Here is a 23,503-nt window from a genome sequence, read left to right as displayed (position 1 = left end):
ATATAATCTGTGGAAGCTCATGCCCTACAGAGGCAATATCTGATTACACAGATCAGTGGTCTGGTTCAGCATGATGCTTTGTTTCTATCCTGCTTCTCCTCAGTCCTAAAAGCTGGCTTTCAGGACAACGTGTATTCTGAGCATTTATTCCAATTTTCTTATCTTTCGAAAACTAACATAGTATGTATAGGGAGATTAGAAAAAGTGACAAATGTTCAATGGAAACTTGTTGGATCGCGTTTTTAAAAAACGTTGGTGCTCTTTTCTACCAACATAAATAAATACACAAATGTCCTGATCTTACACTTTGGCTGAAAACATGTTTATGGTCACCAAAGGCTTACGCAGGGACAAGCGCAAACATGACCGCTGCACGAGGTTATACTAACACAAGGCTATGTGGAGCACATGCAGCAGATTACATCAATGCATGAGGATCAACAGCCTTGCACCAATTTTTCAGGGAATAAATGTGATTCTCCCTCTTCTTCTGACTCAATTCACTGACTGTTACATTGGCTTGTGAAGTCATTATCAACCCTGAACTATGATCTCTTGCAGCCCATGTTTATAATTAAATTTTGTCTTACAAACCATCATGGCCACGTTACATTTTCATTATTTAGCTAGCACTGTGATTTTTATACTTCACGCGACCTCACATCTGCTGCGTAACAGGTAGTCATCCCGTCACAGCTCTGAGGCTCACATAATATACTTGTTTTTTCATTCACAGAGTTGAATTCATGCTTTCTTTATGCCCAACGTAGGTATTGAAACTGGAGAAGAGGCAAAACAGCTTCAAGACTTCTTTTATGCTTCTCATGGCCTTATAGCCTGGGCTAAGAAATAAAAGGGCGGCTCTAACAAAGCATCCTTTTTTTCTGAATGGGCCCCCTGGCCCACTGACTGTGAAACATGAGTGGTGTGTTCTTGCACAAGTTTCCTATCAACGTCCATGCTGTTTGAGGAGCTGCCAGGTAGCTCAGCAGAAGAGGGGAAGCTCACAGTGTAAGAAGCCTTCATCCAAAACAGATTCTTCCCCACACCGGTTTGATTTTTTTAGTTCCTTTTCCCAGAAGGGCACAAAAGACCTCCAGTATACAATGTGCCATGTACACTGTACATGGGCTACTGTGGAACACAGGAGGCAGGGCTGCAGAGGGGTTAATTTCTCCTGCCTCATTTGTAGAAAATCCCATGTGCCCTGCATTTGAAAAAGGCCACACTTCACCAGCAATGGGAGACACACGTAGTAGATTCTGAACAGCAGAATGATGCATGAGTTGGATACACATCCTCCCTGTCCTCCTCTGTGATGTCACTGTCTGTGTATAAACTACTTAAGATTTTTTGGTTTTTATTCAATAGAATTAATACAAAAATAAAATGTGTGGGGCTATTTTTGGCAGCTCTTTTTGGAATACCAGATGCATGAGTTTCACAAGTCCAAGGGGTATGGGAAATGCCAACATTTTGGACGAAAAAAAAAAAATAGTAGTACTAATTTGCATTCATTAATTTGCATTTATAAAGTCTGCTACTTGAAGTTAAACAAGATCAGAATCACTTCCCCTATTTTTGTATTTTTATAGTTAAATGTTATCTACATGATATAAAGCAGATTATATTCTAAGACTACTTTGGCAGGGACTGTCTTACTGTGTTACACAACACCTAACATAATAAGAGACCGAAACCTTCCTGCACTACCCAGAATAAATAAATTATTAATAAGAATGTTGTTAATAATATGCTGCTTCTGCAGTTCTCACTCAGTGACACTGGGAAGGGCTCTGGTTGCTGGATTGGACCTGCTTTTCTTTTGAATTCCACTTAAAGTAATGTGATCACCAAATATTGCTCATTTGCAATAAAATGAGGAATTACACTATGAAACTTGCACAGTGAACCAAGCTCCTCTCTCAGCTCTACAGATGAAGGCTGCACAGATGTAACACAGTAAAATTTGATCCAGGAAAACACACAGGAACAATCTGCACGCAAATCTCTTTTAGATTATGTTAACAACTTGAATACTCCTTCTTGAGTATTTTGAGTTCGACAACAAAAATACTCCTTTTTGTTTCATCTTATCTACATTCAGGCAGCACTGACCGTGTGTTTCCAGTTAAAGATGGGCCACACTGACTTGTCCACTCCTTCAGGGATCCAGTCTTTAGGCTGCAATAAAAACCAAACAGAAGTAAGAGATAGGTCTTTGCAGTAAGTGCTGACTGTCCTTCCCAGGGGAGGTTCTGTGCCTGCCAAAGGACATTACACACACTCTCTCCCCGTAATCAATTTCACTGCTTTTTTTTCAAATTATCCGATGGTTTCCAGTCCATCAAATACTTGGATGAAAGAAGAGCCCTGTGCATTTGTATTTACTGACTAACTTGGGGCAGGGTGGTGATTTACTTTGGCAACTGAATTTGGTATTTTAGTTCCTCATTGCTATTCCAAAGCCTATTTTCCTGGCACTGGAAAGTTGTTTGCAATAACCTGCTCCCTTTTTGTAGTTTTAAATCCCAAACTATTTCATCACTTTAGGTCAGCTAGCAGGAAGCGACTGATGTATATCATTTAACCATGAAACTCCAAGCTAGTAATTACAGTTTGAAACAAGCTTCTCTCTAGGGGAGTCTTTTCTTGAATAACTACATTTCATCCTAACATTCCTCTGTCAGCTCCACCTCTTCAGCTTTGAAGAAGTAAAGCTTTGAACACACTTATCTGGCCCAGCTTCCCCACTTGTTCACATAACACAATAAAGCTTTTTTTTTTTTCCCTCCCTCTAAACTAATTAGAGATCTAGTGAGATAGATTGGGTAATGCTTATAAAGCACTTTGGAGGTAAACGTGAAATGCCAGGAGAGTCATGGAGGCATGAATACAAGAGGGAAGAAAACAAGGGTCAGTTAAGCAGTTTTACTTTGATAATATATGAAGGGATATAACATTCAATTGCATTCAGATGTATTTTATGCATGTCACAGAACACTTTTGTTCAACTGTTTTGACTTTGAAAGCCGAGCAGTTACCTCCTTCAAAAGGCTGGTAAACCATTTTATCCTGTGGGTACCTCTGCAAGTTCTTTTCTCCTCCATCAACTAGACCATTCAATTAACTCCTAAAAGCCTGCAAGTATGGGATATTTTGAGATAGAAAGTAAGCAGAAATAGTAAACAACCTTTTTAAACATGTCAGGAGAGTGTTTTCAAACTCCACCTTCAACACAAACCATTCTGCTGCATTGTTTTTTTCAAGTCTGGATATAGTACAAAGCTGAAAAATTTTAGTAGAAGCTGTTCTCATTACACAGAGCAAAATCAATGCTTGTTACCTCTGTAGATGTAATTATGTCAGTGTGCCAAATCAACTGGAAGCTCAACTGAGAAATAAAGCTTTTATCTCCATCAATAAAGTAACTACTGCCAGGGAAACTGGAGTGATATTCTGGCATAAGGAAGTATCACCAGTGCCAGGGAAATTACGTGTTTTCTACCTTCGATCAATACTACTCTGTCTGAGAGATGCGCTCCCCTCCGGTTGGGATTATACACCGCCACCGACTCAGGAATAGGGCATTCTACTATAATCATGCAACTTATGTTCACCTTGCGCACTTGAAAGCTTTCATCTTTCAGGTAAGCTTAGAGTATGTGTACACTATGTGCAATGTGAACAAACTCAGTGGAAGGCCAGTCCTTTTGCAAGCTAAAGAGAGAAACTGGATGAAGAAAAAAGCTAGAGCAAAGCAATTCTTCAATGCTTTGTTTTTCAAACAAATAGCTTATTTTATGATATTGGTTACTTTCCTCCAGAGGAGATGCACCTACAGCCTGTTGTGTAAGCAGTTTGGACAGATTCTGACGAAATGCTCGGTGTATGATTAGTCCAAAGCATTTTCCAGTTTTTATTGAATACCTTGCATAACCTTGCGTGACAGGTGACTGCTCATGAATATGTGCCAAGGCAAAAAGAATTGTACTTGGCATTTCCAAACCTCTGTACCTGTCCACTATAAAGAAGGAAAATGCTCACTCTCTTGATGACTAAGAAGACACTGCCTGTTCTGCAGAGCTAATCCAGGCAACGGAGAACCACAAAATGTGCCAATTCATCCCTTTGAAATAGACAGCAAGAACATACTTTCTTGTAATTAAGTACAAGGTTTTCTTATCTGAAACAAGTTTTCAAGAAATTTGATCATTCAACACAACTTTCAGTGGTACAAATTCATTGGGAAAAAACTGTTTTTGAAATTCAGGATTTTCTTTTTAACAGAAGCAGGTTTGGTTTTTATACCCATGGGAACTGTTGAAGCATGGAGTCCCATATTCCACGTACTTAGGCCATGCAGCATTCCTTCTTTGCCCTGAGTGTGCAGACAGCAGCAAGCAAGTACAACTCACATCCCCTTGGTAGTGCTGGATTATAGTATCAGAGGTTTCTAATGGCAATAAATATTTATCACGACAATAACAGATAATCCACTTTTATATATTGCCATTAGGAGAAACTGACAGTACCCAGTACAAGCTCCGCCGTAGAGCCTCTTCTAAGTCACCTTCCAAAGGACAAAGAGCCGCAAACTTTTACAGTATTTCATGTTCCTAGCCTAAGTTCCCATACGCTGCAGCTAGAGCCACCTATTTTTTTCAAACAAACGTAAACTGAAGCAAGGACTTGGCAGTGAAAATTTCAGCCATGATAAATATACTAACTGCAATGGCTTAATCTTTTAAAGAGAATCTCCTGGCTATGGACATATTTTGAGAAAGAAAATCAATCTAATTTTACAATAGATGTTTGTTCTGCATTTTAAAAGCTACAATTCATTTTAAAAAGCGTGTCAGTCTAGAAGTGACGTGAAGTGCCTCATGGGATCTGGCTTTAGTTGTTTCACTTTTTCATGCTTCACTACATGTTGAGGAATCAGCTGGATAAAAGAGTCCTTGAAGAGACAGTTCCCTTCTCCAGCAATAGGAAATCATGGCGAATGATAGGAAGACAAGCCGAATCTACAATCTCAATTTTAGCCACCTACCACCTAATTAAGTACAATCTGTGGTGACTAGAATGCAATTTAGTAGAAGTAGACTTCTTTTCTAGGAAGAGATGAATCATGTTTTAAGCACCAACAAGCAGACTGACTAGATATACGCTGAATACAAAGGGACTCTTTGATGAAAAGGATGTCTGCCACCCAGTCTTGCAGAACCCAGCTGAGGTGCGTGGGTCAGAAACACTGAAGCAGAAGCAAACTTTTCATCTAACCTGAAGTCAGTCAAGCACAAGAAGAGTGCATGAAACACTGCACTGTACTGTCTCTGTACCCATATAAAATTACTAGAAATGCCACTTGGTCAACATTTACATAGACATGCAAGATGCATTAAGCAAGATGCAAGAGCACGTTAAATTGTTTTTACTTTGGAGAAAACAATGATAAATAAATAATGTGCGTACATTTTCATGGTATGAAGTTGTAAGTGCATTTGTTTTGCTTATTTATGTTTGATGTACAAGGCATACAGAACATTTACCCAAAATATGCTGGCAGATCACTCAAAACTTTCACATTAACAAAACATGTCTAGAAGAAGGGAAGATCTATCTCTCCAAGGACTAATGAAACAGAAATTACTTGTGTTAAAACGTTCTGTTATCTAGAGTATTCTGTATCAAAACTCTCCAAACCCCAACCATGCTTCCTCGGTAAGACCAGAAAAATGAGTGCTTGTGTCTATACATTATATACAGTTAAATGAATAAAAAGACATAAATGCTTTTGTTGAAAATAGATGGATAAAGCCTTATTACTTGAATCTTACAGTATTCATTTATCCCAGAAACACTTCACATTTTTAGAGCAGTCATCACAAAACTTGCTTCTAAATTGTTGGCAGTAATATATAGAGAAGTTGGTTTTGTTTGACTATCAGCAATTTACACTGAAATTCAAAAGTTAAACTAGCAGCATTAATAACCTTGTAAATTCCTTGTGGCATTGTTATGTCTGCTTTGTTTAATTTCATTTCTTTACCCAGTTCCTGTACCAGCACTCAGAGATACCAGCTTTTTTAGCTCATCTGTAGGATTGTTGGGAAGGAGAGAACAGCAGATCAAGGAAACCACCTCACACCAGTCCAGAAGCCCTTACTTAGTGTGACACAGTTTTTAAGGGAAAAAATGACTAAGATCAAAGTATGACTGAGTTCCCTTGGCAACGTGAGAAAGGCTCCAGGGACATTAGTATCATTCCTTGGACAAAGGAATTGTTTCTGTGGTGGACATGGCAACAGCATACAGCCTGGCTTGGTCAATTAACCCTGCAATAGTTTCAGTATACAAATCCATTTTCACACAGATTGTTCCCTCATATTTACTAATACAAATGTTTTCAGTCAATTAGTTTTGATTAAACAAATCTGTTCCTACAAGCTGCTTAGAAATCTACTTAACATTTCAATCAAAAAGAATGCAGCATAATTTCTTTTCTCATTTTCAACATTCTTGAATTTCCTTAACACTGCACTAAAATGTTTTTTGCTAAGCAGTAGCATACCTGGGTTTCCTAGTCATTGAGACAAACACTCCTCCTTACCCTAGGTAAATCTGATACAAAATTAGGTTAAGCAAATGGAAGATGATTATATGAACGTAGAAGGAAAGATCAGTGTGTGAGAGAGATAAATACAAGTACTATTTATCTTTAATAGTGGGTCTATGTGGGTCTATAAGTAATAGAAAACAGTTCTACAATCATAGAATCACAGAATCGTTAGGGTTGGAAAGGACCTTAAGATCATCTAGTTCCAAGCCCCCTGCCATGGGCAGGGACAACTTGCACTAAGCCATGTTGCCCAAGGCTCAGAATTCAAACTTGTAATTCAATGTACAGGCCATAAAACGTGGGCAATTTAAAGAAATAACTGAAGTAACCAATTTATTATTTTGAGGAAAAGCCTTACTATCATGTTTTTGTTTTGTTTTGTTTTTTTAATGGATGCAAAGGGTATTTTAAACTGACATCCCTTCCTTTGTTTCAGTGCAAGGTCTGCCTGTAGCAGGGGTACAAAACCTAGACTGTGGACTCAGAATTACTGGTTGAACAAAGCCCACGCTGTGCAACACATGTAATATAAAATTTATTCTGTCCTGAATAAATTTACGTAATTGACAGAATATAGGTTGGCTCCATTAAACAGAAATGCATCATTCTGATGCATTTCATCAGTTTCCTACTGACAGTAACTGATAAATAAAAATATATGTGTTAAAAATTAACTATTTACTAACATTTCCTTTAGACTGAATTCTAACCCCTTCCCTCCCTCTTTCTGGAACTTTATTTCCATAAGCAAAAGAAATGTTCTTCTGGTGCTAAACTAATACCAATGGCCTGGCTGTTAAGATTATTTCTGTTTAATTCAAATTCCCTTGAAGCATGGCATCAATTATGAATAATTCACTTATCAATAACCAATTAAAGGCACATGATACAATACACTTTCCTGTAGAAAAAAAGTGGTACCAGTTGTCATGTGAAAATACAGATTACATTTTGAACTAGAATATAAACTGATCAGAAATGTGTTTTTCTGTTAAGGCCACTGGGGCATTAGGAGAAAGTTTGTCTTATTTCTGGAGGACTGGGGAGAAGAAACATTCTAAAACTTTTCTTTTAACTCAGCAATTGTTACTACCTACTTTTCACAACAGCAATCCATTAAAACAGGAAAAAAGCAGCACAATTCTAACAAAAAAGAAAAACACCACACTTTCTTCAACTCGGTAAGTACCACTTGAAAATACATGGAAAAGTTTAGATTAGCACAGCAAATGAACCACTGAAATAACTAATATTTTAGTATCATGAATTGTGCACAGAATTATTACCTTGAGCTTTTTAACTTTTTTTTATTTTTGGTGTAATTCACATGCTTTTTGTACTTCACACTTACCATTTATTGAAACGCATGCAGTAAAGCACAAATTCATTACTGTTTTAGCGTCTTGGTTTATTTTTGCCATGGTTTTGCTACACATGGCAGGTATCAATGTATCGTTGGAAATACCAACGAATTTGAAATGCACATGAAATACTAGTAAGGAATTGTTAGGCAATTCATTCCTAATAGGCAGGTGTATCTCCTAAGCGACATGGGCTGAAACAAGTATTTAATTTCACCATTGTTCTCTAATCTGCCCACCCACAAATTACAGCATTACATGCAACCTGTCAGTTTACTTTGAAAAGCTGTCAATGGCCTGAGGTGAAGTTGCCTGGATGCCAGGATGTGAGACTGCCATCTCGGTTTGCAGGGAGAGAAAGAATTTATGCATCACATGCTCTTGCTACCTTAATATATTTCTAAGTCGTATTCAGCTATTGCTGTGGTAGAATTGGTATAAGAACATGACCAGAAAAGTAATATACTGAAACACAGCCGAAAATTATTGTAAAAAAAAAAAAACCAATATGCGATACAGAGAATGCAAATATGTGTTTTCAAACCACTGAAGATATACCCATTAACTGATCCTTAAACATAGCCAGGACAGTACAGTACCATACCAATCTTAAGGACTGTTGGTGGACATAGAGTTACCAAAAATGCTACAGCTACAATCTAAAAAAGGAGAAAATGCAATTCTCCACTTTGTTCCTATATGCATTTCCCTTTGCAACAAATTTGTACATTATAAAGCACAAAATTATACAAGTATTACATCATGAAACAAGAATTCAGAAAATTTGCTACAAGGATTTAAAGATTCACTTCTTGCACAAAATATAATCATAACTGGAATTTCATAGCCTATAGTTTAAAACACACGTTTGAAGTAAATGAATGAGCAATGCTCCTCCTCTTCTAAACCTTTGGATAAAAGACAGTTCCTGCTCTGAGGGCTCTAAAACAAGACATTTTTGATTAAGTTTCCCTAAGCATACATTTCTTACACAAAGTACAAACAGGACAGAGACTATTTGAAAGGCACATTTTAAAAGGTGAAACACTTTCTGTAATTAGCTTAGTGTGCAGCAGACAACCTGTAGTACTTTGCAGCCATAGACGGTCTCTGGTACCCAATAGGCCAGTCATCCCAGTTAATTTTTTCTGTAATTTTTTTTGAACTTTATACTAAGATACATTTACCCACTTAAGGGTAGTATGAACACATCAGCTAATCTTTGCTCCCTTTGATAACTTCAGTTCGGCACATGCTACCCTATATATACTCTTCCATAAACATAATCCCTTTTGACTGCTATTCATCACAAACTGGAATAATTAAGGCTCCATATCCTTAATGGACAGCGGAGTTCAATGAACAAAAAAGTTAATAAAACTATTATTAATACACATTTCTCAGCTTGTATACTGTAACCCAGACAAGAGCGAAATTTTTACTTCTGGACTTTTTCTGAGAAATTTCTGTAAATGAAAACTGAATAGATCCCAGCGCAAATTGCTACATTACGAACATGCAACATAGTAACATTTTTCATTAGGGAACCTATTTATGAGGAAATTTATATTTCCATGTAATAATAATGGATTTTATTTTACAGTAATATGGATGACATTGCACTTAATGGAAAATGCTGTTTATTAGTACAGCAGTAAGGTCTTTAAGCAAACTCACATATTGAGCAATTTTAATTTTCTCATATCTGAATCTTCCTGAATCTTCCCTAAAGCTTCTGTTTTACTGTAATAAGTTTGCCTTTACACAATCCTTAAATATTTACTAAAATTCCTTAGTTCCAAATCAAATAACATTAATAGTTTATTTAAAAAAATAAACAATTTGGCCAACACACGAAATACTGTAACCAAACTGTCTTCTCCTTTCCAACCACAAATAATACTAATTATCTGCAAATTGAGTACCAAGCAACTACAGAGGAATAGAATTTAGCAGAAGCACTACATGATACTACAGTGTTCAAAGAGGTGCAGATTACAGTTCCACATTGTGAAATACGAACAGCATTTCTTTTAAAACAGTTGAATACAAGAATCCAACAGGAAACCAAATAAATAAATTCAAAGGGCTAACTGATGTTTTTCAGAAGTGCCATACACTACTATATACTCACTAATACCTAGTATTTATATAGTACTTTTACATTTTTAAAGTGCTATACAAATGCTATCTAGATGAAATGTATTATCTAAAGGCAGAATACAAATCCAAAGTGAATGGTGGTCAAATGATTGGCACTGTGACAGTAATGTAATTACTACAAAGAGAGACTAAGTACTTTATAAATCAGCTAGCTATGCATGAACTATAATGGAATGTATAGATATAAAATAATTACTATTTATTAAACAGGTTTCTTTGACCACAAAAAATTGACACACAGGAGCTGTAACTGGCTCCAGTCTTAAAATGCCTAACTTGGAGGTCATAGGGAGCACAAGGAAACCACTTTAGCGATAAACAGACAACTTATTTCAAGTGCTAATACAAATAGCCTTTAAGAGACTTCATTCTTATACATCAATGCGGATTCCATGTTTTACAGACATTAATTCTCTAGTGCCTGTTAAATACATAATAAATGAACATAGATGAGGTAAAGATGCTGTAATTGCCACATAGAGCCAATATGGCAAAGGAGGAGTTTTTCCAAATGGGCAGATCCAGAGGCCATGACGAATCCCGTCACGGATGTGATGAGAAGTCCAAGATATGAACAACATCCAGGGAAGAAAGCACCATGAATCCTTAAGCCTGAAAAGGTGCATAATAAACTTTAATGTCAGAGCCACAACAGGAATCACAGTAGAACAGTGAAGAAATGGTCTCTGTGGAAGAGTCAGAGCAGCCTGCAGAAAAGAAAAATGTAATTGGCAACAGCTACAATCGTGACAAGAAAAGAAACGTTTCACGGATGTTTACATGTGTATAATCAAGTGGCTAAGCGGAAGAGCAAAGAAGAACACACTGTTCCTTTCCACTGTAGTTTACCAAAATCAACAATATGATTATTTAGATGTATGAGAGCTGTTTGCTGCCCCGTCTCTCTATTGTATGGTATGAATCATGCATTCTATGAAGCATTACCAATGACAAAACAGGGAGGGAGAGGGATGAGTTAATGCTATCTGTCAGATAGGCATGTGGTACCTTGTACATGCGGAACTTGTACAGTCTGCTGCACTGATTATATGTATTTAATTTCAAGATAATCGAAATTAAAACAATCATACAAAAAACTTAAAATATTTAATGCGCTTTACTTGAAATATTTCATATGCTTTAATGATTCAAAAAAACCCCCTTATATTATATGAGTTAGCACCCGTGAAGCTGTTTTAGTTGAACAGTATGTAAAACAGAACAGTAATTTCCAATCCAACAAAAATATAATCTAAGTTACATGTATTTTGATTGCCTTGACACAGTATTCTTTCCAGACAGGCAAAAGTCAAGTTCAGAAGCCAACCTCTGAACCATTTGTGACTGGTTTTTTTTTTATCGACAAATCGTTTAATGCTATTTCAGTTGAAAGCCTGATATTTGGTTTTAATTAAGGCGAATGTCTAACCAGCAAGATTAAACTTAAGTATTTTAAGAAGTGATAGTTATCAATTTAATATATATACTTGAGAAAACATTCCAGACGTACTTACTAGCAACAGCTAGAACTATCTCCACAAATTCAGATAGTAAAAAAAAAAAAAAAAAAGAAAAAACACTATTTTGGGTTTCTAAGAGACAAGTAAGTAGATTCTTGCTCTGTAAGCACAGAAAAAATGATAGCACATTACTAAAAGATCTATATAGGTGTTAATGTAATATTAATTGGCTCAATTCAGATACTGGTGAGCATTTGGAAAGACTGTAACAGGCACCAGAGACATATTCTTTGTGTATGATGGTGCATCTGATTGTTGTCTTGAATACATCCTCACTGCATGTACAGCAGAAAGCAAACAAAGCATCACTATAGGACACCAGCCAGCAACCTGTTAGTGCTTCAGTTGCGTTAACTGTTGCAGGACTCAACAGCCATGAGACAGTGGGACTTTGAAATAGCTTAATCAAGTTTTCATGGGTAATTCAGACAACTGCTTGCAACCCTGTCTTCGTTGTAAGGAAACTTTGATGTAGCCTTAGCCACAAATCAGAGAGATGGAAACTTACGGACTACCTTAGAATATAACAGCCCATGCTTTAAAACAATGCCAATGTCAAAAGGCTTGCAGAAAGCTTTGTTTTATTAGGTTCCCACCACATGCTTCTCTGTGACTCTCTTGATCAGGTGACAAGATTAAAAAGCTCATAAACTGTCTCAACAACTTTTAACTGCAACAGTATGGACTCAGCTCCTTAAAGTTGCTGCAAAGGGTATATTTTCTACAACTTCGTTTCTGCTTCATACAAGCAAATTTCAAGGATTAAAGTAGAAAAATCTTGTGATGGTGAAATTATTACCTATCCTACAAAGATAAGTCAGATTTTTGTTACTGTTAGCAACACCCTGAAAAGTCCATACCAGCCTGATTTTGAAAAAACCCCACCCTGGATGGTGATACATTTTGGCAGATATCCTACTGACTAGTCACTATTCCTGCACTTTGAAAAAATCAGTGGCAAAGTCTAAACAAGTCTTTTCCTTCTGCCCTATGGAGGTTAGGTGCCAACAGTAACACAGTGAATAAGTAGAATGCGAATGTTAACTACGTATGCAATTTATCAGTATTAGTGCCAACCTCTATCCAGTTTTGGGGAGGTGATGTTTGAATTTGTTTCATACGAATTTTAGATGGTAGAGTTGTTCATACAGCAAACTGACCGTGCAATTTTAGCATAAGAAAACCCTATTCTGTAATTGCAGTACAGTCATCAGGCTTCTGAAATGCTGTTGCCTAAGTTCTGAAAGCAGAACAGTCTGTTTCCTCTTTTCCATCCTGTAACTAGAGAACATTTACATCTTTGAGTTGTCAAGCCCAAGGGATAGACATGTTCTATTTGGCAATATAAGTTGTTACACTCTTTCTCCTAACAGGCAAACTTGCTTGCCTTTACAGATTACCAAATCAAGCCTTTTCTGCCTTACACCTCCCGCAAAAAGATGATTGTGATTTGGGTAGATTTAGGGGGATGCCTACCATGAGAGAGATCAGGCTGCAGCTGCAAACAGAATTTATTCACAACACAAATTACCTTTCCATTTGCCTACATGTTCAATCAGGTACAAGATCTCGAAGTTCCTGCTCCTCCAGCCCCTCTCACACATTACAATGAGCAGCTGGAGACTGGAGACAACAATTCCATGCAGTAGAACCCAAGCTAACTCTTTGCTTTACTGCTCAAAGTGACACCACAGAATTTATGTAACAACATGGGCTCCCTCACTCACACTCCATGATATTTCACAAACCCGAAGTCCTTAGTTTTGGGGCCTGATCTATTAATTCAATGTTGTATAAATTGTTTGTGTGCAAAGCTTATTCTCCTTACCAGAAATGCTCCCAGGTTGGTCAGTAGTGGCACATTAACCTACTGTGTTACATGTTTGCTGGTACAATCTTGTTTGCCACTGACTGCATTCCCGACACTTCTAGAAGCTCGTAGTTTTAAGCAGCAAGCTAGCAATTTCTGCACATCTGTTCTACAACATGAGTGTCTGGGCTACAATCCTGTGGGACACTGGGAACAGCCCATCATGCTGATTTTGTTTATCAGCAACACCAAGTATGATGGCACGCTGCAGAAATGTTCACCTTTAGAGCTAGTCAATGACATAGATTTTTCAAACACAATTCTTAGATTCTTCTACACTTATGCCCATACAATACACAGCAAAACCTACATGGAATACAAAGAACTACAAATTCTAAGTAGCAAAGTCTTTGTAGACTTTATACGTGTTGCAAAAATAATGTGGGCAAAAGGGCAGATCACATGCTACTTGGTACACAAGTATTTATCAGAGTAAACATATAAATATCACAGGTGACTATTTAACCTGAATACTCCAGAAAAATAATGATGACACCATGAAAAACAGCCCAGTAGCCAAATAATCCAAGCAGCCAGCTGTGTCAGCAGGAAATGACTGGAGGAACGTGAATGTAGCAACTGGAGGTAGATGGCAATACTGCCTACTTAAAAAAAGTAACCCATCATCAGATTTAAGACTGATTATGAAGAGCTTTATAGGTAATTGTGTAGAGTAATGTGAAAAATACCATTGTTACAAATTAGTAATGGTGGTGTGGTTAATTAGATTTCTTCATTTATTAGTTACTTAGTAACGTGTTGCATAAGCAGTAAACATTGTAGTCTCTTAAATCAGTTATTCTCAATCCTGCAATCTAAGGAGGAAGAATGGGACTGGAGCTAATAAATACATAGTAAAAAAGTACCCCACGAAGCAATAAATTATATAGGCAACAGCCTGAAATTACCACATGAAACCAAAAGGCACATCATATAAAGCTGAAGAAAGAAAAATCAGGTATTACAATCAGGTCTAGCTAGCTGGGCCATAACAGAGCAGAAAAGAGTACGGATATTACATTATACCACAAGCTAAAAAAACTCTGATTACATTGCAAGAAGTTTTAAAACCTGTAACAGACTATTTTTTTTTTTCTTTTTGAAAAGACAGAAGTGTTGTATGCATGTGACACTGAAACAAATTAATCTATGCTATTTGGACCAAATGAAATCTCACCTAAAATACTATACACAGTTTGGGACAGGACCCTTTAAAGATAATTTAGGCAGAAGGTAATACAGAGGCGGCCAAGAAAAATAGTGAGAGGTTTAGAAAACATAGATCTAGGCCCTTCAGATTTTTTGCAAGCCGCTTAGTCAAGAAAACTTTTTGAAAAGCATAATGGTTTTGCAAGTTGTAAAAGTAATGCTGTTACTGCTGTAAGGGTCAAGAGACATACACAGGACATGATTTACAGATAAACATCCTTTATTAACCCAGTTAATGTTTGGAAGGAGGAGTTTATAGGCAAATTGCTATGAAAAAGCCTTTAGGCATCTTGCATACTCCTTACCTCAGTTAAGTAAGTTTGGCTACTAACTTACTGCTGGCTATTCTCCTACCTGCAACACCTGGTATTTCTGATTTGACAAACATTTTTGGGGAGAGCACAGCAACCAGCTATCTTCTGCAGAGAGGGTGTAAAGAATAAGGAAACGAGATCTAGCTGCCACAACAATACTTTAAGCTGGATATTAGAAAAACAACTGCCAGCTGATTGGGAACCAAAACAACACAGGAAAAAAAATTAAGTCATGAAATTGCAGTAATTTACTTTGTTTGGGATACTAGCAATAGGCTATAAAACCAGTCTCCACCATGGAAAGTGTAAGCATATTTAACCTTGCCTCACTGAAGGCAGCAGAGACAGATCAACTCCCAGGTCTATGATAGAATACTCAACTTTCTGAACAAACACTGGTGAAGAGTGTCATCTAGTGGTCATAATTAAGAAAAAATACTGGTAATAACCTCAAATGCAAGAAAAAAGCAGCAATAAAATTTTAACAATACTTTCCAGCAACTAACTATTCATTACTTGCATTTACTGATTTTAAAATAAGAAAATACACATGAGAAGAATTATAGATTTAAATTCTTTACCAAAATGTTAATATTATAGGACTCCTTAAACAAACAAACTTTCCTCTTCTTTATATAGTTTTATAATTTTACAGTATTTCCATATGCAAGAAGTATAGAGAAGGGGAGAACTAGGGGCTGCCTAGGGAGGAACAATGCCAGGCAACAGCACATGCTGGAGGCTGCCTGGCTGGAAAGCAGTTTTGAGGAGATCCAACTTGTTAAAATAGAGGAAATTCAATTTGTTAAATACAAGTTGAGTATGAGCCCAAACATGACCTATGGCAAAGGCCAGTGATATCCTGGGCTGCTTAGGAGCATTGCCAGCAGGTTGAGGGAAGTGATGCTTCCCTTTATCCTCAGCACTGGTAAGACCAGCTCTGGAAAGGCGAGTCCAGTTCTGCGCTCCCCACTATGAGAGACATGGAGCTACTGGCAATTGAGTCCAGCAAAGGGCCACTGAGAGCATGAAGGAACTGGAGCATCTTGCATACAAATAAAGGATGAGAGCTGGGACTCCGCAGCGAGCTCCAGGTGAGCCTGCTTCAGCAGGGGGCCTGAGCAGATGAGTTCCAGAGGATGCTTCTGACTGCAACCACACTGGGATTCTGTGAAAATGCCCTTTTTGTTGAAGACAAATACAAGGAGGAAACTGACCAAAGGAAAATGTCTTTTCTCTGCAACAAATAGTGATATTGTTTGTAAACAAACCCTATTTTACTATTTTCCTATCAGAAGTCTGACTTTTACATCTCAACTATAACCAATAATGCTTCTTGCATTTAGCTGTCTCCTACATGGTTTTTTCTTCGTTGTTTTTTTTTTTTTTTTTAAAGGTAAACCTTTTCACATTGTTCTTCTTTCATTAAAGGATTACAAAGAACAACAGTTTTCCCTCTACCTCTCTCCTTCCTCTGCTTCCTAGGAGCTATTTCCTCTGTCATTCACATGAAGAGTGTAAGAGTATTACAAACAAACTGGAAGAGAAGAAGGAAGGTGAGATGGTCAAACAACTAAGTTATGCTCTGGCTGAATGGATAAAGGTTAGTATCTTCCCCTTCTCCTGTGCAGGTCTGTCTGTAGGTGGGGGTGTACATTTTTGGGGAGGGGAGAGTAAGCAGCATGTATGTACACGTACGCTAGCAACTCCAGCATAACCACACTGTGAGGACTTGTGCTTCTCAGCAGAGCAAGTTCCTGATAAGAAGCAGTGTGGCCGGGCTCCTGCTATGGGGACCAGGAGCTAGCTGCGGGCAAGGAGTGTCTGCCTGAGGTATGAGATGTGGGAGGCACAGAGTTAAGAGAACTAGGGCTGGGGCTGGCATAGATGGAGCTTACAGAAGGTGCCAATGTTTTGTAGAGTATACAGAAGAAACTGCTGTGGTCAGTAAAATCTGGGCATACATATTTACAACAAGCAAGAAGACAGGGATAAATGTATGTGTGTGAATAGGGAAGGAGGAACAGGACACATCTAAACCAGCAGAGAACTACCAAAAAAGAATGCCATAATCTGGTAGTACTATTCCTATTGAGAAACTGTTGTAACAAGCAATTCTGCAAATGGATGATGATCACACACGTTTATTAAAAAGCTGACACTTGCCTTTTCTTTTTTTTTTTAATGAACTATTTTTAAGAGCAAACTCAAACTGCCTTTTTAACAGTGACAGCTCATATATAGCTTGTTTGCAGGAGAAATATTTAGGCCTGGCTAAAACCACATGTACTATTCAATTAGACTGAATGAAACCAAACTGCAGCTCAATTATCTACTTTCCAGATATTTCTACCCCTTATTGTAAACAGAAATGGAATAATCCACTTTTTACAAAAAGCACATACAGCAGCACTTAACTGTTTAACTTGGATAACAAAGCAACTATGTGATATACACAGAATATGATATACGAGGGCTTTAAGAACTCTTTTTTACAAAGCCTTGCAAGAAGGAGAACTTAACAGTAGATATAAAATATTTTTAGGGCTTTTAAAATCATAACAACTGCATCATGATTCCCATATATCTATTAAAATGTATCTAATTGGAACTTTTTTTTTTTTTTAGGATAAGGAAGAAGAACAAAAAAGTAAACAGTAGTGAAGAAAGAAAATACACAACCACTGATCTACTGCCTTACCTTTAATGACAGGGAGCCAGCAAGAAAGAAGTGGTCCACATCAATAACAGAGGCGAGGAAGCCAGCCAGAGTGACCTCAGTGAAGTCACTTTTCTTCCTGAGTCCAATCACTATTGCCCAGGACCACATTCCTAGTATACCGTGCACTGCATTATCAGAGAAGGCTCGGAGCCAGTCATTTTGCTGAATGAAGGAAAACTGCATAAGCCTATCTGCTACAAAGCAGAATACTCCCAAACCTAGACTAGAAATAACTGAAGCTGTGCTGAAAGTCTGGAGAAGAGCATGGGCCTTTTCAGTCTCAGATGCCATGGCGATAAGCATGTCACATCACACAAAATGTCATCAGGACACACACTGTGCATTGTCCTTTGTATCGTCAGTTGTTCTGTAAATGTCAGAGAACAGGGAGAAAATTATTAAAGAAAAAAACCCATCACCACAAAGCATTTATCACTGCTACAACTAAGCAAAAAACCCCCCAGTTCAATGTTTTAATTTATATTCCTAGGGAATTTTTTATTTCTGTTCAGTTATTGTATTCTATTTTATTGTATTATATGTATTACCACTCAGGTAGTCATCTCTGAGCAACAATATTTTTTTTTTAGCTTGGAGACTGGCACATAGAATAAGCATTAAGAAAACCAGAACCACTCAATTATCTTTACTATTTATCATAAACCCTAAGACAACAATGATTCAGTCAAGCAGAAGTAATCAAAACTAACTCTTACAGAGCAAAACTACCTATGCTTCTCCTCAGTATGCGCGCCAGCAGCAAACTCTACTGTTACTTTTAGGGCTTGTTTATTGTCTGCCACATTACCTTCGCAACAGCAATTTTTGCAAGAAAACAAACAAACAAAAAAAATTAACTAATCCCAGACATGTTACTTTTCAAAAGTTGACTGCCGTAATTTGAAAACAAAGGCACTGTAATTAGCATTAATAATCACTTAAAAGTTCTTTAAAACTATGAATGTTCTGTAATTGTCATGAAACTCTCTTGTACAAGGTGATTTCTTGGCAATAATTATTGTGCCTAAATAAGCATTTGACACATCAAAAGAAATTCCAAAAATAATTCAAGCTCTTAAAACACACTCCCATCCCACTCCCAAGAAGCAATTATGGGATACCTGGATTATAAAGACAAAGTACTGATTTCTGTGTGATAGAGTGATAACATTAAAAAGAACACTTTTGAAATAAAAATCCTCATTAAAATTATGTATCCCAAGCTTTATTATGTTAAACACACTGAAAAGCAGTCTTTGAAGGACAGTATCATTTCTAACTGTCCCAACTGTTACTCTATTCTGCCTTTTGGTGGAGCCATGGAGACAGACGACAGTTTCAAAGCCTACATCCTATCCAAAAACTGTTTTTTCCCCAAGAGTTTGCTATTTCTGTGCAATTCAATAACCCTCCTTCACACAGTACTATTAGGTAAATTTTTATTCTAAATGGGCTTTTACCAGTGTATTCGACTTCCTTTAAAAGTGAAAACTAACAATGCTGACACATAATAGTTTCTGATTTCAAACACGTTATTGATTATAAGCCCCAGGAATATAGAATGCTTCTTCCAGATTATGTACATGCCTGCTTATTGTAGAATTACTCACAAAAACACGCATACTGGCACTGATCTTTACAGAAAAAAAGCCCACTGATTCACTTATTTATAAGCTGTTAAGGAGAAGAAACCATGAATAATACATGGACTTTGCTCACAGATGAAAAAAGTGGGTCATGTTTAGAGTCTGTTAAGCATGACTGTGCCTCTTCTGAAGGAAGATGTAAACACAAAGTACTTCCTGAAACACTGGAACTGTCATTTTCTGGTATGTGACTTTACAATACACACTACATTTCTGAACTACATTTTAAGGAACAAATGGTGATCTCCTCACAGAAATTTCTTCTGCATAAACATCATGTCAGATCGGTTTTTATTTAAAATTACCATAAAACCTGTAATACGAAGCCAGTCTGTGAAGAACTGATGTAGCAGCATACTTTTAGAAAGCACACCAGTGTTCAGAATCCAACTTACCCTGGGACTAGGTGAACGTATTTTTCCCATTGCAGTTACCTTATTCCAGCAGCAAACATGATCTATGCCTCAGCGTTGAGCTGCTGTGCTTTCTGAATCCTGCCTGCCCAGTCCAGCGCACGGAAGACCAAACACGATTCGTTCCATCCTAAATGAATCAAACCAGGCAGCAGTAAGCACTGATACTACACAGAGGTCTTCAAACTCTCTCCAAAACATACATGAAAACTGAAAACCAGTACAAAATAGAGAAAGCAGCAACGTCTTTTTCATGAATTCCTTAACAAATTTAATTGAGCTAAAAGTAACTTCAGTAAGGGCTTAGAAGCTCTGTGCGAAAAAGCAGGAAAAGACAACCATAAAACAAGAGAAGGGCACAAATTAAAGATGGAACAGGGTAATAATTAAAAGATAATAAAACCCAATCTCATAAAGTCAGAAAAGTGCACTCCCAGGCTTCTGTTTTAAGTAATTGCATTTCAAACTACACGAAGATCTATTTTAACAGATACTTCCTTGTAACTGTGTGCTCAGAAGGTTCCCACCTAGTGAAACATTTGTGAATCACATTCAGAGAAATCTTTCTAATTTCATCCCATCGATTAGTGAGCTTGGAATACATAAGCAGTGACCTATAAATTCAAACAGCAACAGAGGTCTGCATCAGTTCTGTGATGGGTTTACACTGCTTTGCTATGGATATTATTAACATGCATGAAGTGCACAGGAAAACTATCACAAGTAACATAAAATGAGTATGATTTGAGAATTACTGTATCATGAAATAAAGGTAACAATGCCAACTGGAAAACAATATATAAATGGGTGTATTTGAGCCAGAATGAAGAATGGGAAGCAAAAAAGTGGCTTCAGATTACCCTTAGTCAAGATCCATGTCCACGGAGTAAGTGTTCTTTTTAAACAGCCTGGCTTTGCCACCTTTCATAGACAAAAAACAACTGCTGTCTGTGCAAAAATCAAGCCGCATTCCCAGGTACAACGGCGTAACTATAAATATTCTGCAGATCAAGAGTGAAATCACACCAGAAAAAGCAAAACTCTGTTCCACCAAAATAATCTCCAGAACTACAATTTCTAATATAAACCTAGAAGCTGCATTTTTTGTCTGAAAAAACCCAGTGATTTTCAGACTGTGTAAACATATCACAATAAAGTGTGATATGTTTACATATATCACAATAAAGTTTAAAATATCACAATAAAGTGTCATAGCTTTTTCTATCCTATAAGTCTCACAAAGCACAGTTGTGGAGCTTACATTCTTGTTAAAACAGGAGAGTGGGAAACAGATGCATTACACAGAATGCTTAGAAACCTATGGGTGGTCAGTCCAGTTAACATATTGAAAGAAAGATTTAGGTTGGGTTTACATAAAACACATGCACACAACGGCTGACAGAGTTATACTGCTCAGAATTATGCTTTCTCATGACATTTTTCTATGATATATACAGCATTATGCATAATCTCTGCCTATACCCAGAAAATGCAATTTTGCTGATGCATTTAGTTTCATTTAAGGAAACTATAAAAATCATTTTAACAAACACACAGTTAACACTGTAAATTACTGACACAAGAAGATATTTAGATCAAAGCTGTAAATATGCATTTAGGAAAATAGCTGAAACTAAGAGGCCTTTCAACTTACGGTGTAACAGCAAGAGAAAAATCAGGCACATGAATGCATATAGGAATTCAATGCATAAAATTAGTAGAATTACACACTTTACGAACGAAGCCAAGATTACAGTAGTCCCTTATAATTCTATGATCTCCTAAAAAAGCATTATTTGATATTGGATATTAATTTATACGAAATACTCCATAAAGTTGAATTACCATTTAAGACAAACTCAAACATTTAATGTATTATCTCACTGAAAAGCAGATCCGAGCCCAAAAAGATCTGTGAAGAACTGATAATGCAAGTATTTTGGGGTTAGATAATTATAATGCATTATTGGTGTTGGAGAGTAGAAGGAGGCTGAAGAGGGAAGAGGACAAAAGCACACAAGAAATCAGTAAGATTTTATCAAATTACTGAAGAAGAAACTGAATTAAAACCACGAGGAAATTTAAAAAAACAAATAAACCACTCATAAAATCAGGACTTAATTAAATTGTTTATTTCAGGGACCATAAATTAAAGTGTTTGAAAAGAGATACCAAGACACCAAAACGCAGACCTTCCCCTTAATGAGTACTTTGGAACTGAGATGTACCGAAAAGAAAAGAGTTGAAAGAAATATCCTGAAAGTATTTAGGAATAGAAACAGATCCCAGTACTACCCAGTAGAAGAAAAAAAATCCTCTGTCATCCTAAACAAGAAAAAAAGAAGCATGAACAGTTTATGTATTACCCTCATTAACTGCAACAGCATTTGCATCGTAAATAGCTAATCCAATGTAAGATTAGAACACAATCCGCATGTGTAACTAAAGAGAGGGACGAAGGAAAGACAGGCATGCGGCAAGCAGACATGTGAAATTATAGCGATCAGCAAAAATTTTTACATCTTGAGGAAAGGGTGTGCTTTGCCTCAACACCCACCACCAAAGCCCCTCATCAGCCATCTCCTCAGTCATTAAGAAATAAAAATGTACCGTCATCTTTACCACAACAACGGAGTGTGAAGAAGCCTGACAGCTAAGTGACATGCCTGGCTTTAGGCAAAGCACCGCATTCTTATGCGAAGACCCGACCCGTCTACCCGGCCCGGGCGGCTTCCCGGCTCCACGGGGCGCGGGGGGCTGCCGCTCGGAGCCGCGGAGCCGCCCGCGGAGCCGCCCGCGGCCGCCGCCTGCAGCGAGCCCGCCCCGCCGCCCTTCGCGCCCACCTCAGGTGCGGCCGCCGCCGCCGCCAGCAGCCTCCTTCGCCCCATGAGGTGAAGCTGAGCCGCCCGGCCCCGGCGCGGGTGCAGGAGACGTGCGTGGCCGCGGAGCACGCTGGGACGGCGGCTGAGGGAGCGGCCTGCCTCCTCCCGGCGGCGGCCCGCGGTGAGGGGAGTGGGGCTCGGTTGTGAGGCGGAATGTGCCTGGAAGTGCTGAAAAACAGGGTGTGGGGATTCGCAGAGAAGCGTTGGAAGAGAAACCAACGATCTGCTGGAGGGTGGGAAGGCTCTGCAGAGGGATCTGGACAGGCTGGATCAATGGGCTGTGGCCCATTGCATGAGGTTCAACGAGGCAAAGTGCCAGGTCCTGCACTTGGGCCATAACAACCCCATGCAGCGCTACAGGCTTGGGGCAGAGTGGCTGGAAAGCTGCTTGGGGAGAAGGACGTGTGGGTGCTGATTGATGGAGCTGAACATGATCCAGCTTGTGCCCAGGCAGCCAAGAAGGCCAACAGCATCCTGGCCTGTATCAGCAACAGTGTGGCAGCAGGGCCAGGGCAGTGATCGTCTCCTTGGGCACTGGTGAGGCCACACCTTGAATCCTGTGTTCATTTCTGGGCCCTTACTATAGGAGAGGCATTGAGGTGCTGGAGTGGGTCCACAGAAGGGCAACAGAGCTGGTGGAGGGTCTGGAGCGCAAGTGTGGTGAGGAACAGCTGAGGGACCTGGGAGGGTTTAGTCTGGAGAAGGCTCAGGGGGACCTTATTGCTCTTTACAGCTACCTGGAAGGAGGATGTAGTGAGGTGGGGGTTGGTCTTTTCTCCAA

The 23,503-nt window shown here is 38.3% G+C and overlaps 1 protein-coding gene across 7 annotated transcripts; it reads right to left on the bottom strand.

Moving 5' to 3' along the window:
- Positions 1 to 5,419: 5,419 nt before the first annotated feature.
- TMEM267 (transmembrane protein 267) lies at positions 5,420 to 22,814 on the bottom strand. 7 transcript variants are annotated; one of them, XR_003989163.1, is made up of 5 exons: positions 20,701 to 22,800; positions 20,368 to 20,454; positions 19,862 to 19,970; positions 17,761 to 18,148; positions 5,420 to 10,853 (listed from the first exon to the last, which is right to left on the bottom strand). XR_003989163.1 is itself a non-coding variant. In XM_030470166.1 (4 exons), exons 3-4 carry the CDS (start codon positions 18,082 to 18,084, stop codon positions 10,518 to 10,520), a joined length of 660 nt encoding a protein of 219 aa, XP_030326026.1. In that variant the 5' UTR covers positions 18,085 to 18,148; positions 19,823 to 19,970; positions 22,684 to 22,799; the 3' UTR covers positions 5,420 to 10,517. The 7 variants fall into 7 exon arrangements, 4 of the variants coding, with proteins under 4 accessions (XP_030326026.1, XP_030326024.1, XP_030326023.1 ...); XR_003989164.1 differs by having other exon boundaries at positions 19,823 to 19,970; positions 20,701 to 22,581; XR_003989162.1 differs by having other exon boundaries at positions 19,862 to 20,454; positions 20,701 to 22,814.
- Positions 22,815 to 23,503: the final 689 nt, after the last annotated feature.

This window comes from Strigops habroptila, chromosome Z (genome assembly GCF_004027225.2).
Source record: "Strigops habroptila isolate Jane chromosome Z, bStrHab1.2.pri, whole genome shotgun sequence".
Lineage (NCBI taxonomy): Eukaryota > Metazoa > Chordata > Aves > Psittaciformes > Psittacidae > Strigops > Strigops habroptila.
The sequence above is the reverse complement of the archived record's forward strand: the minus strand, read 5'-3'. Positions and strand labels throughout refer to the sequence as shown.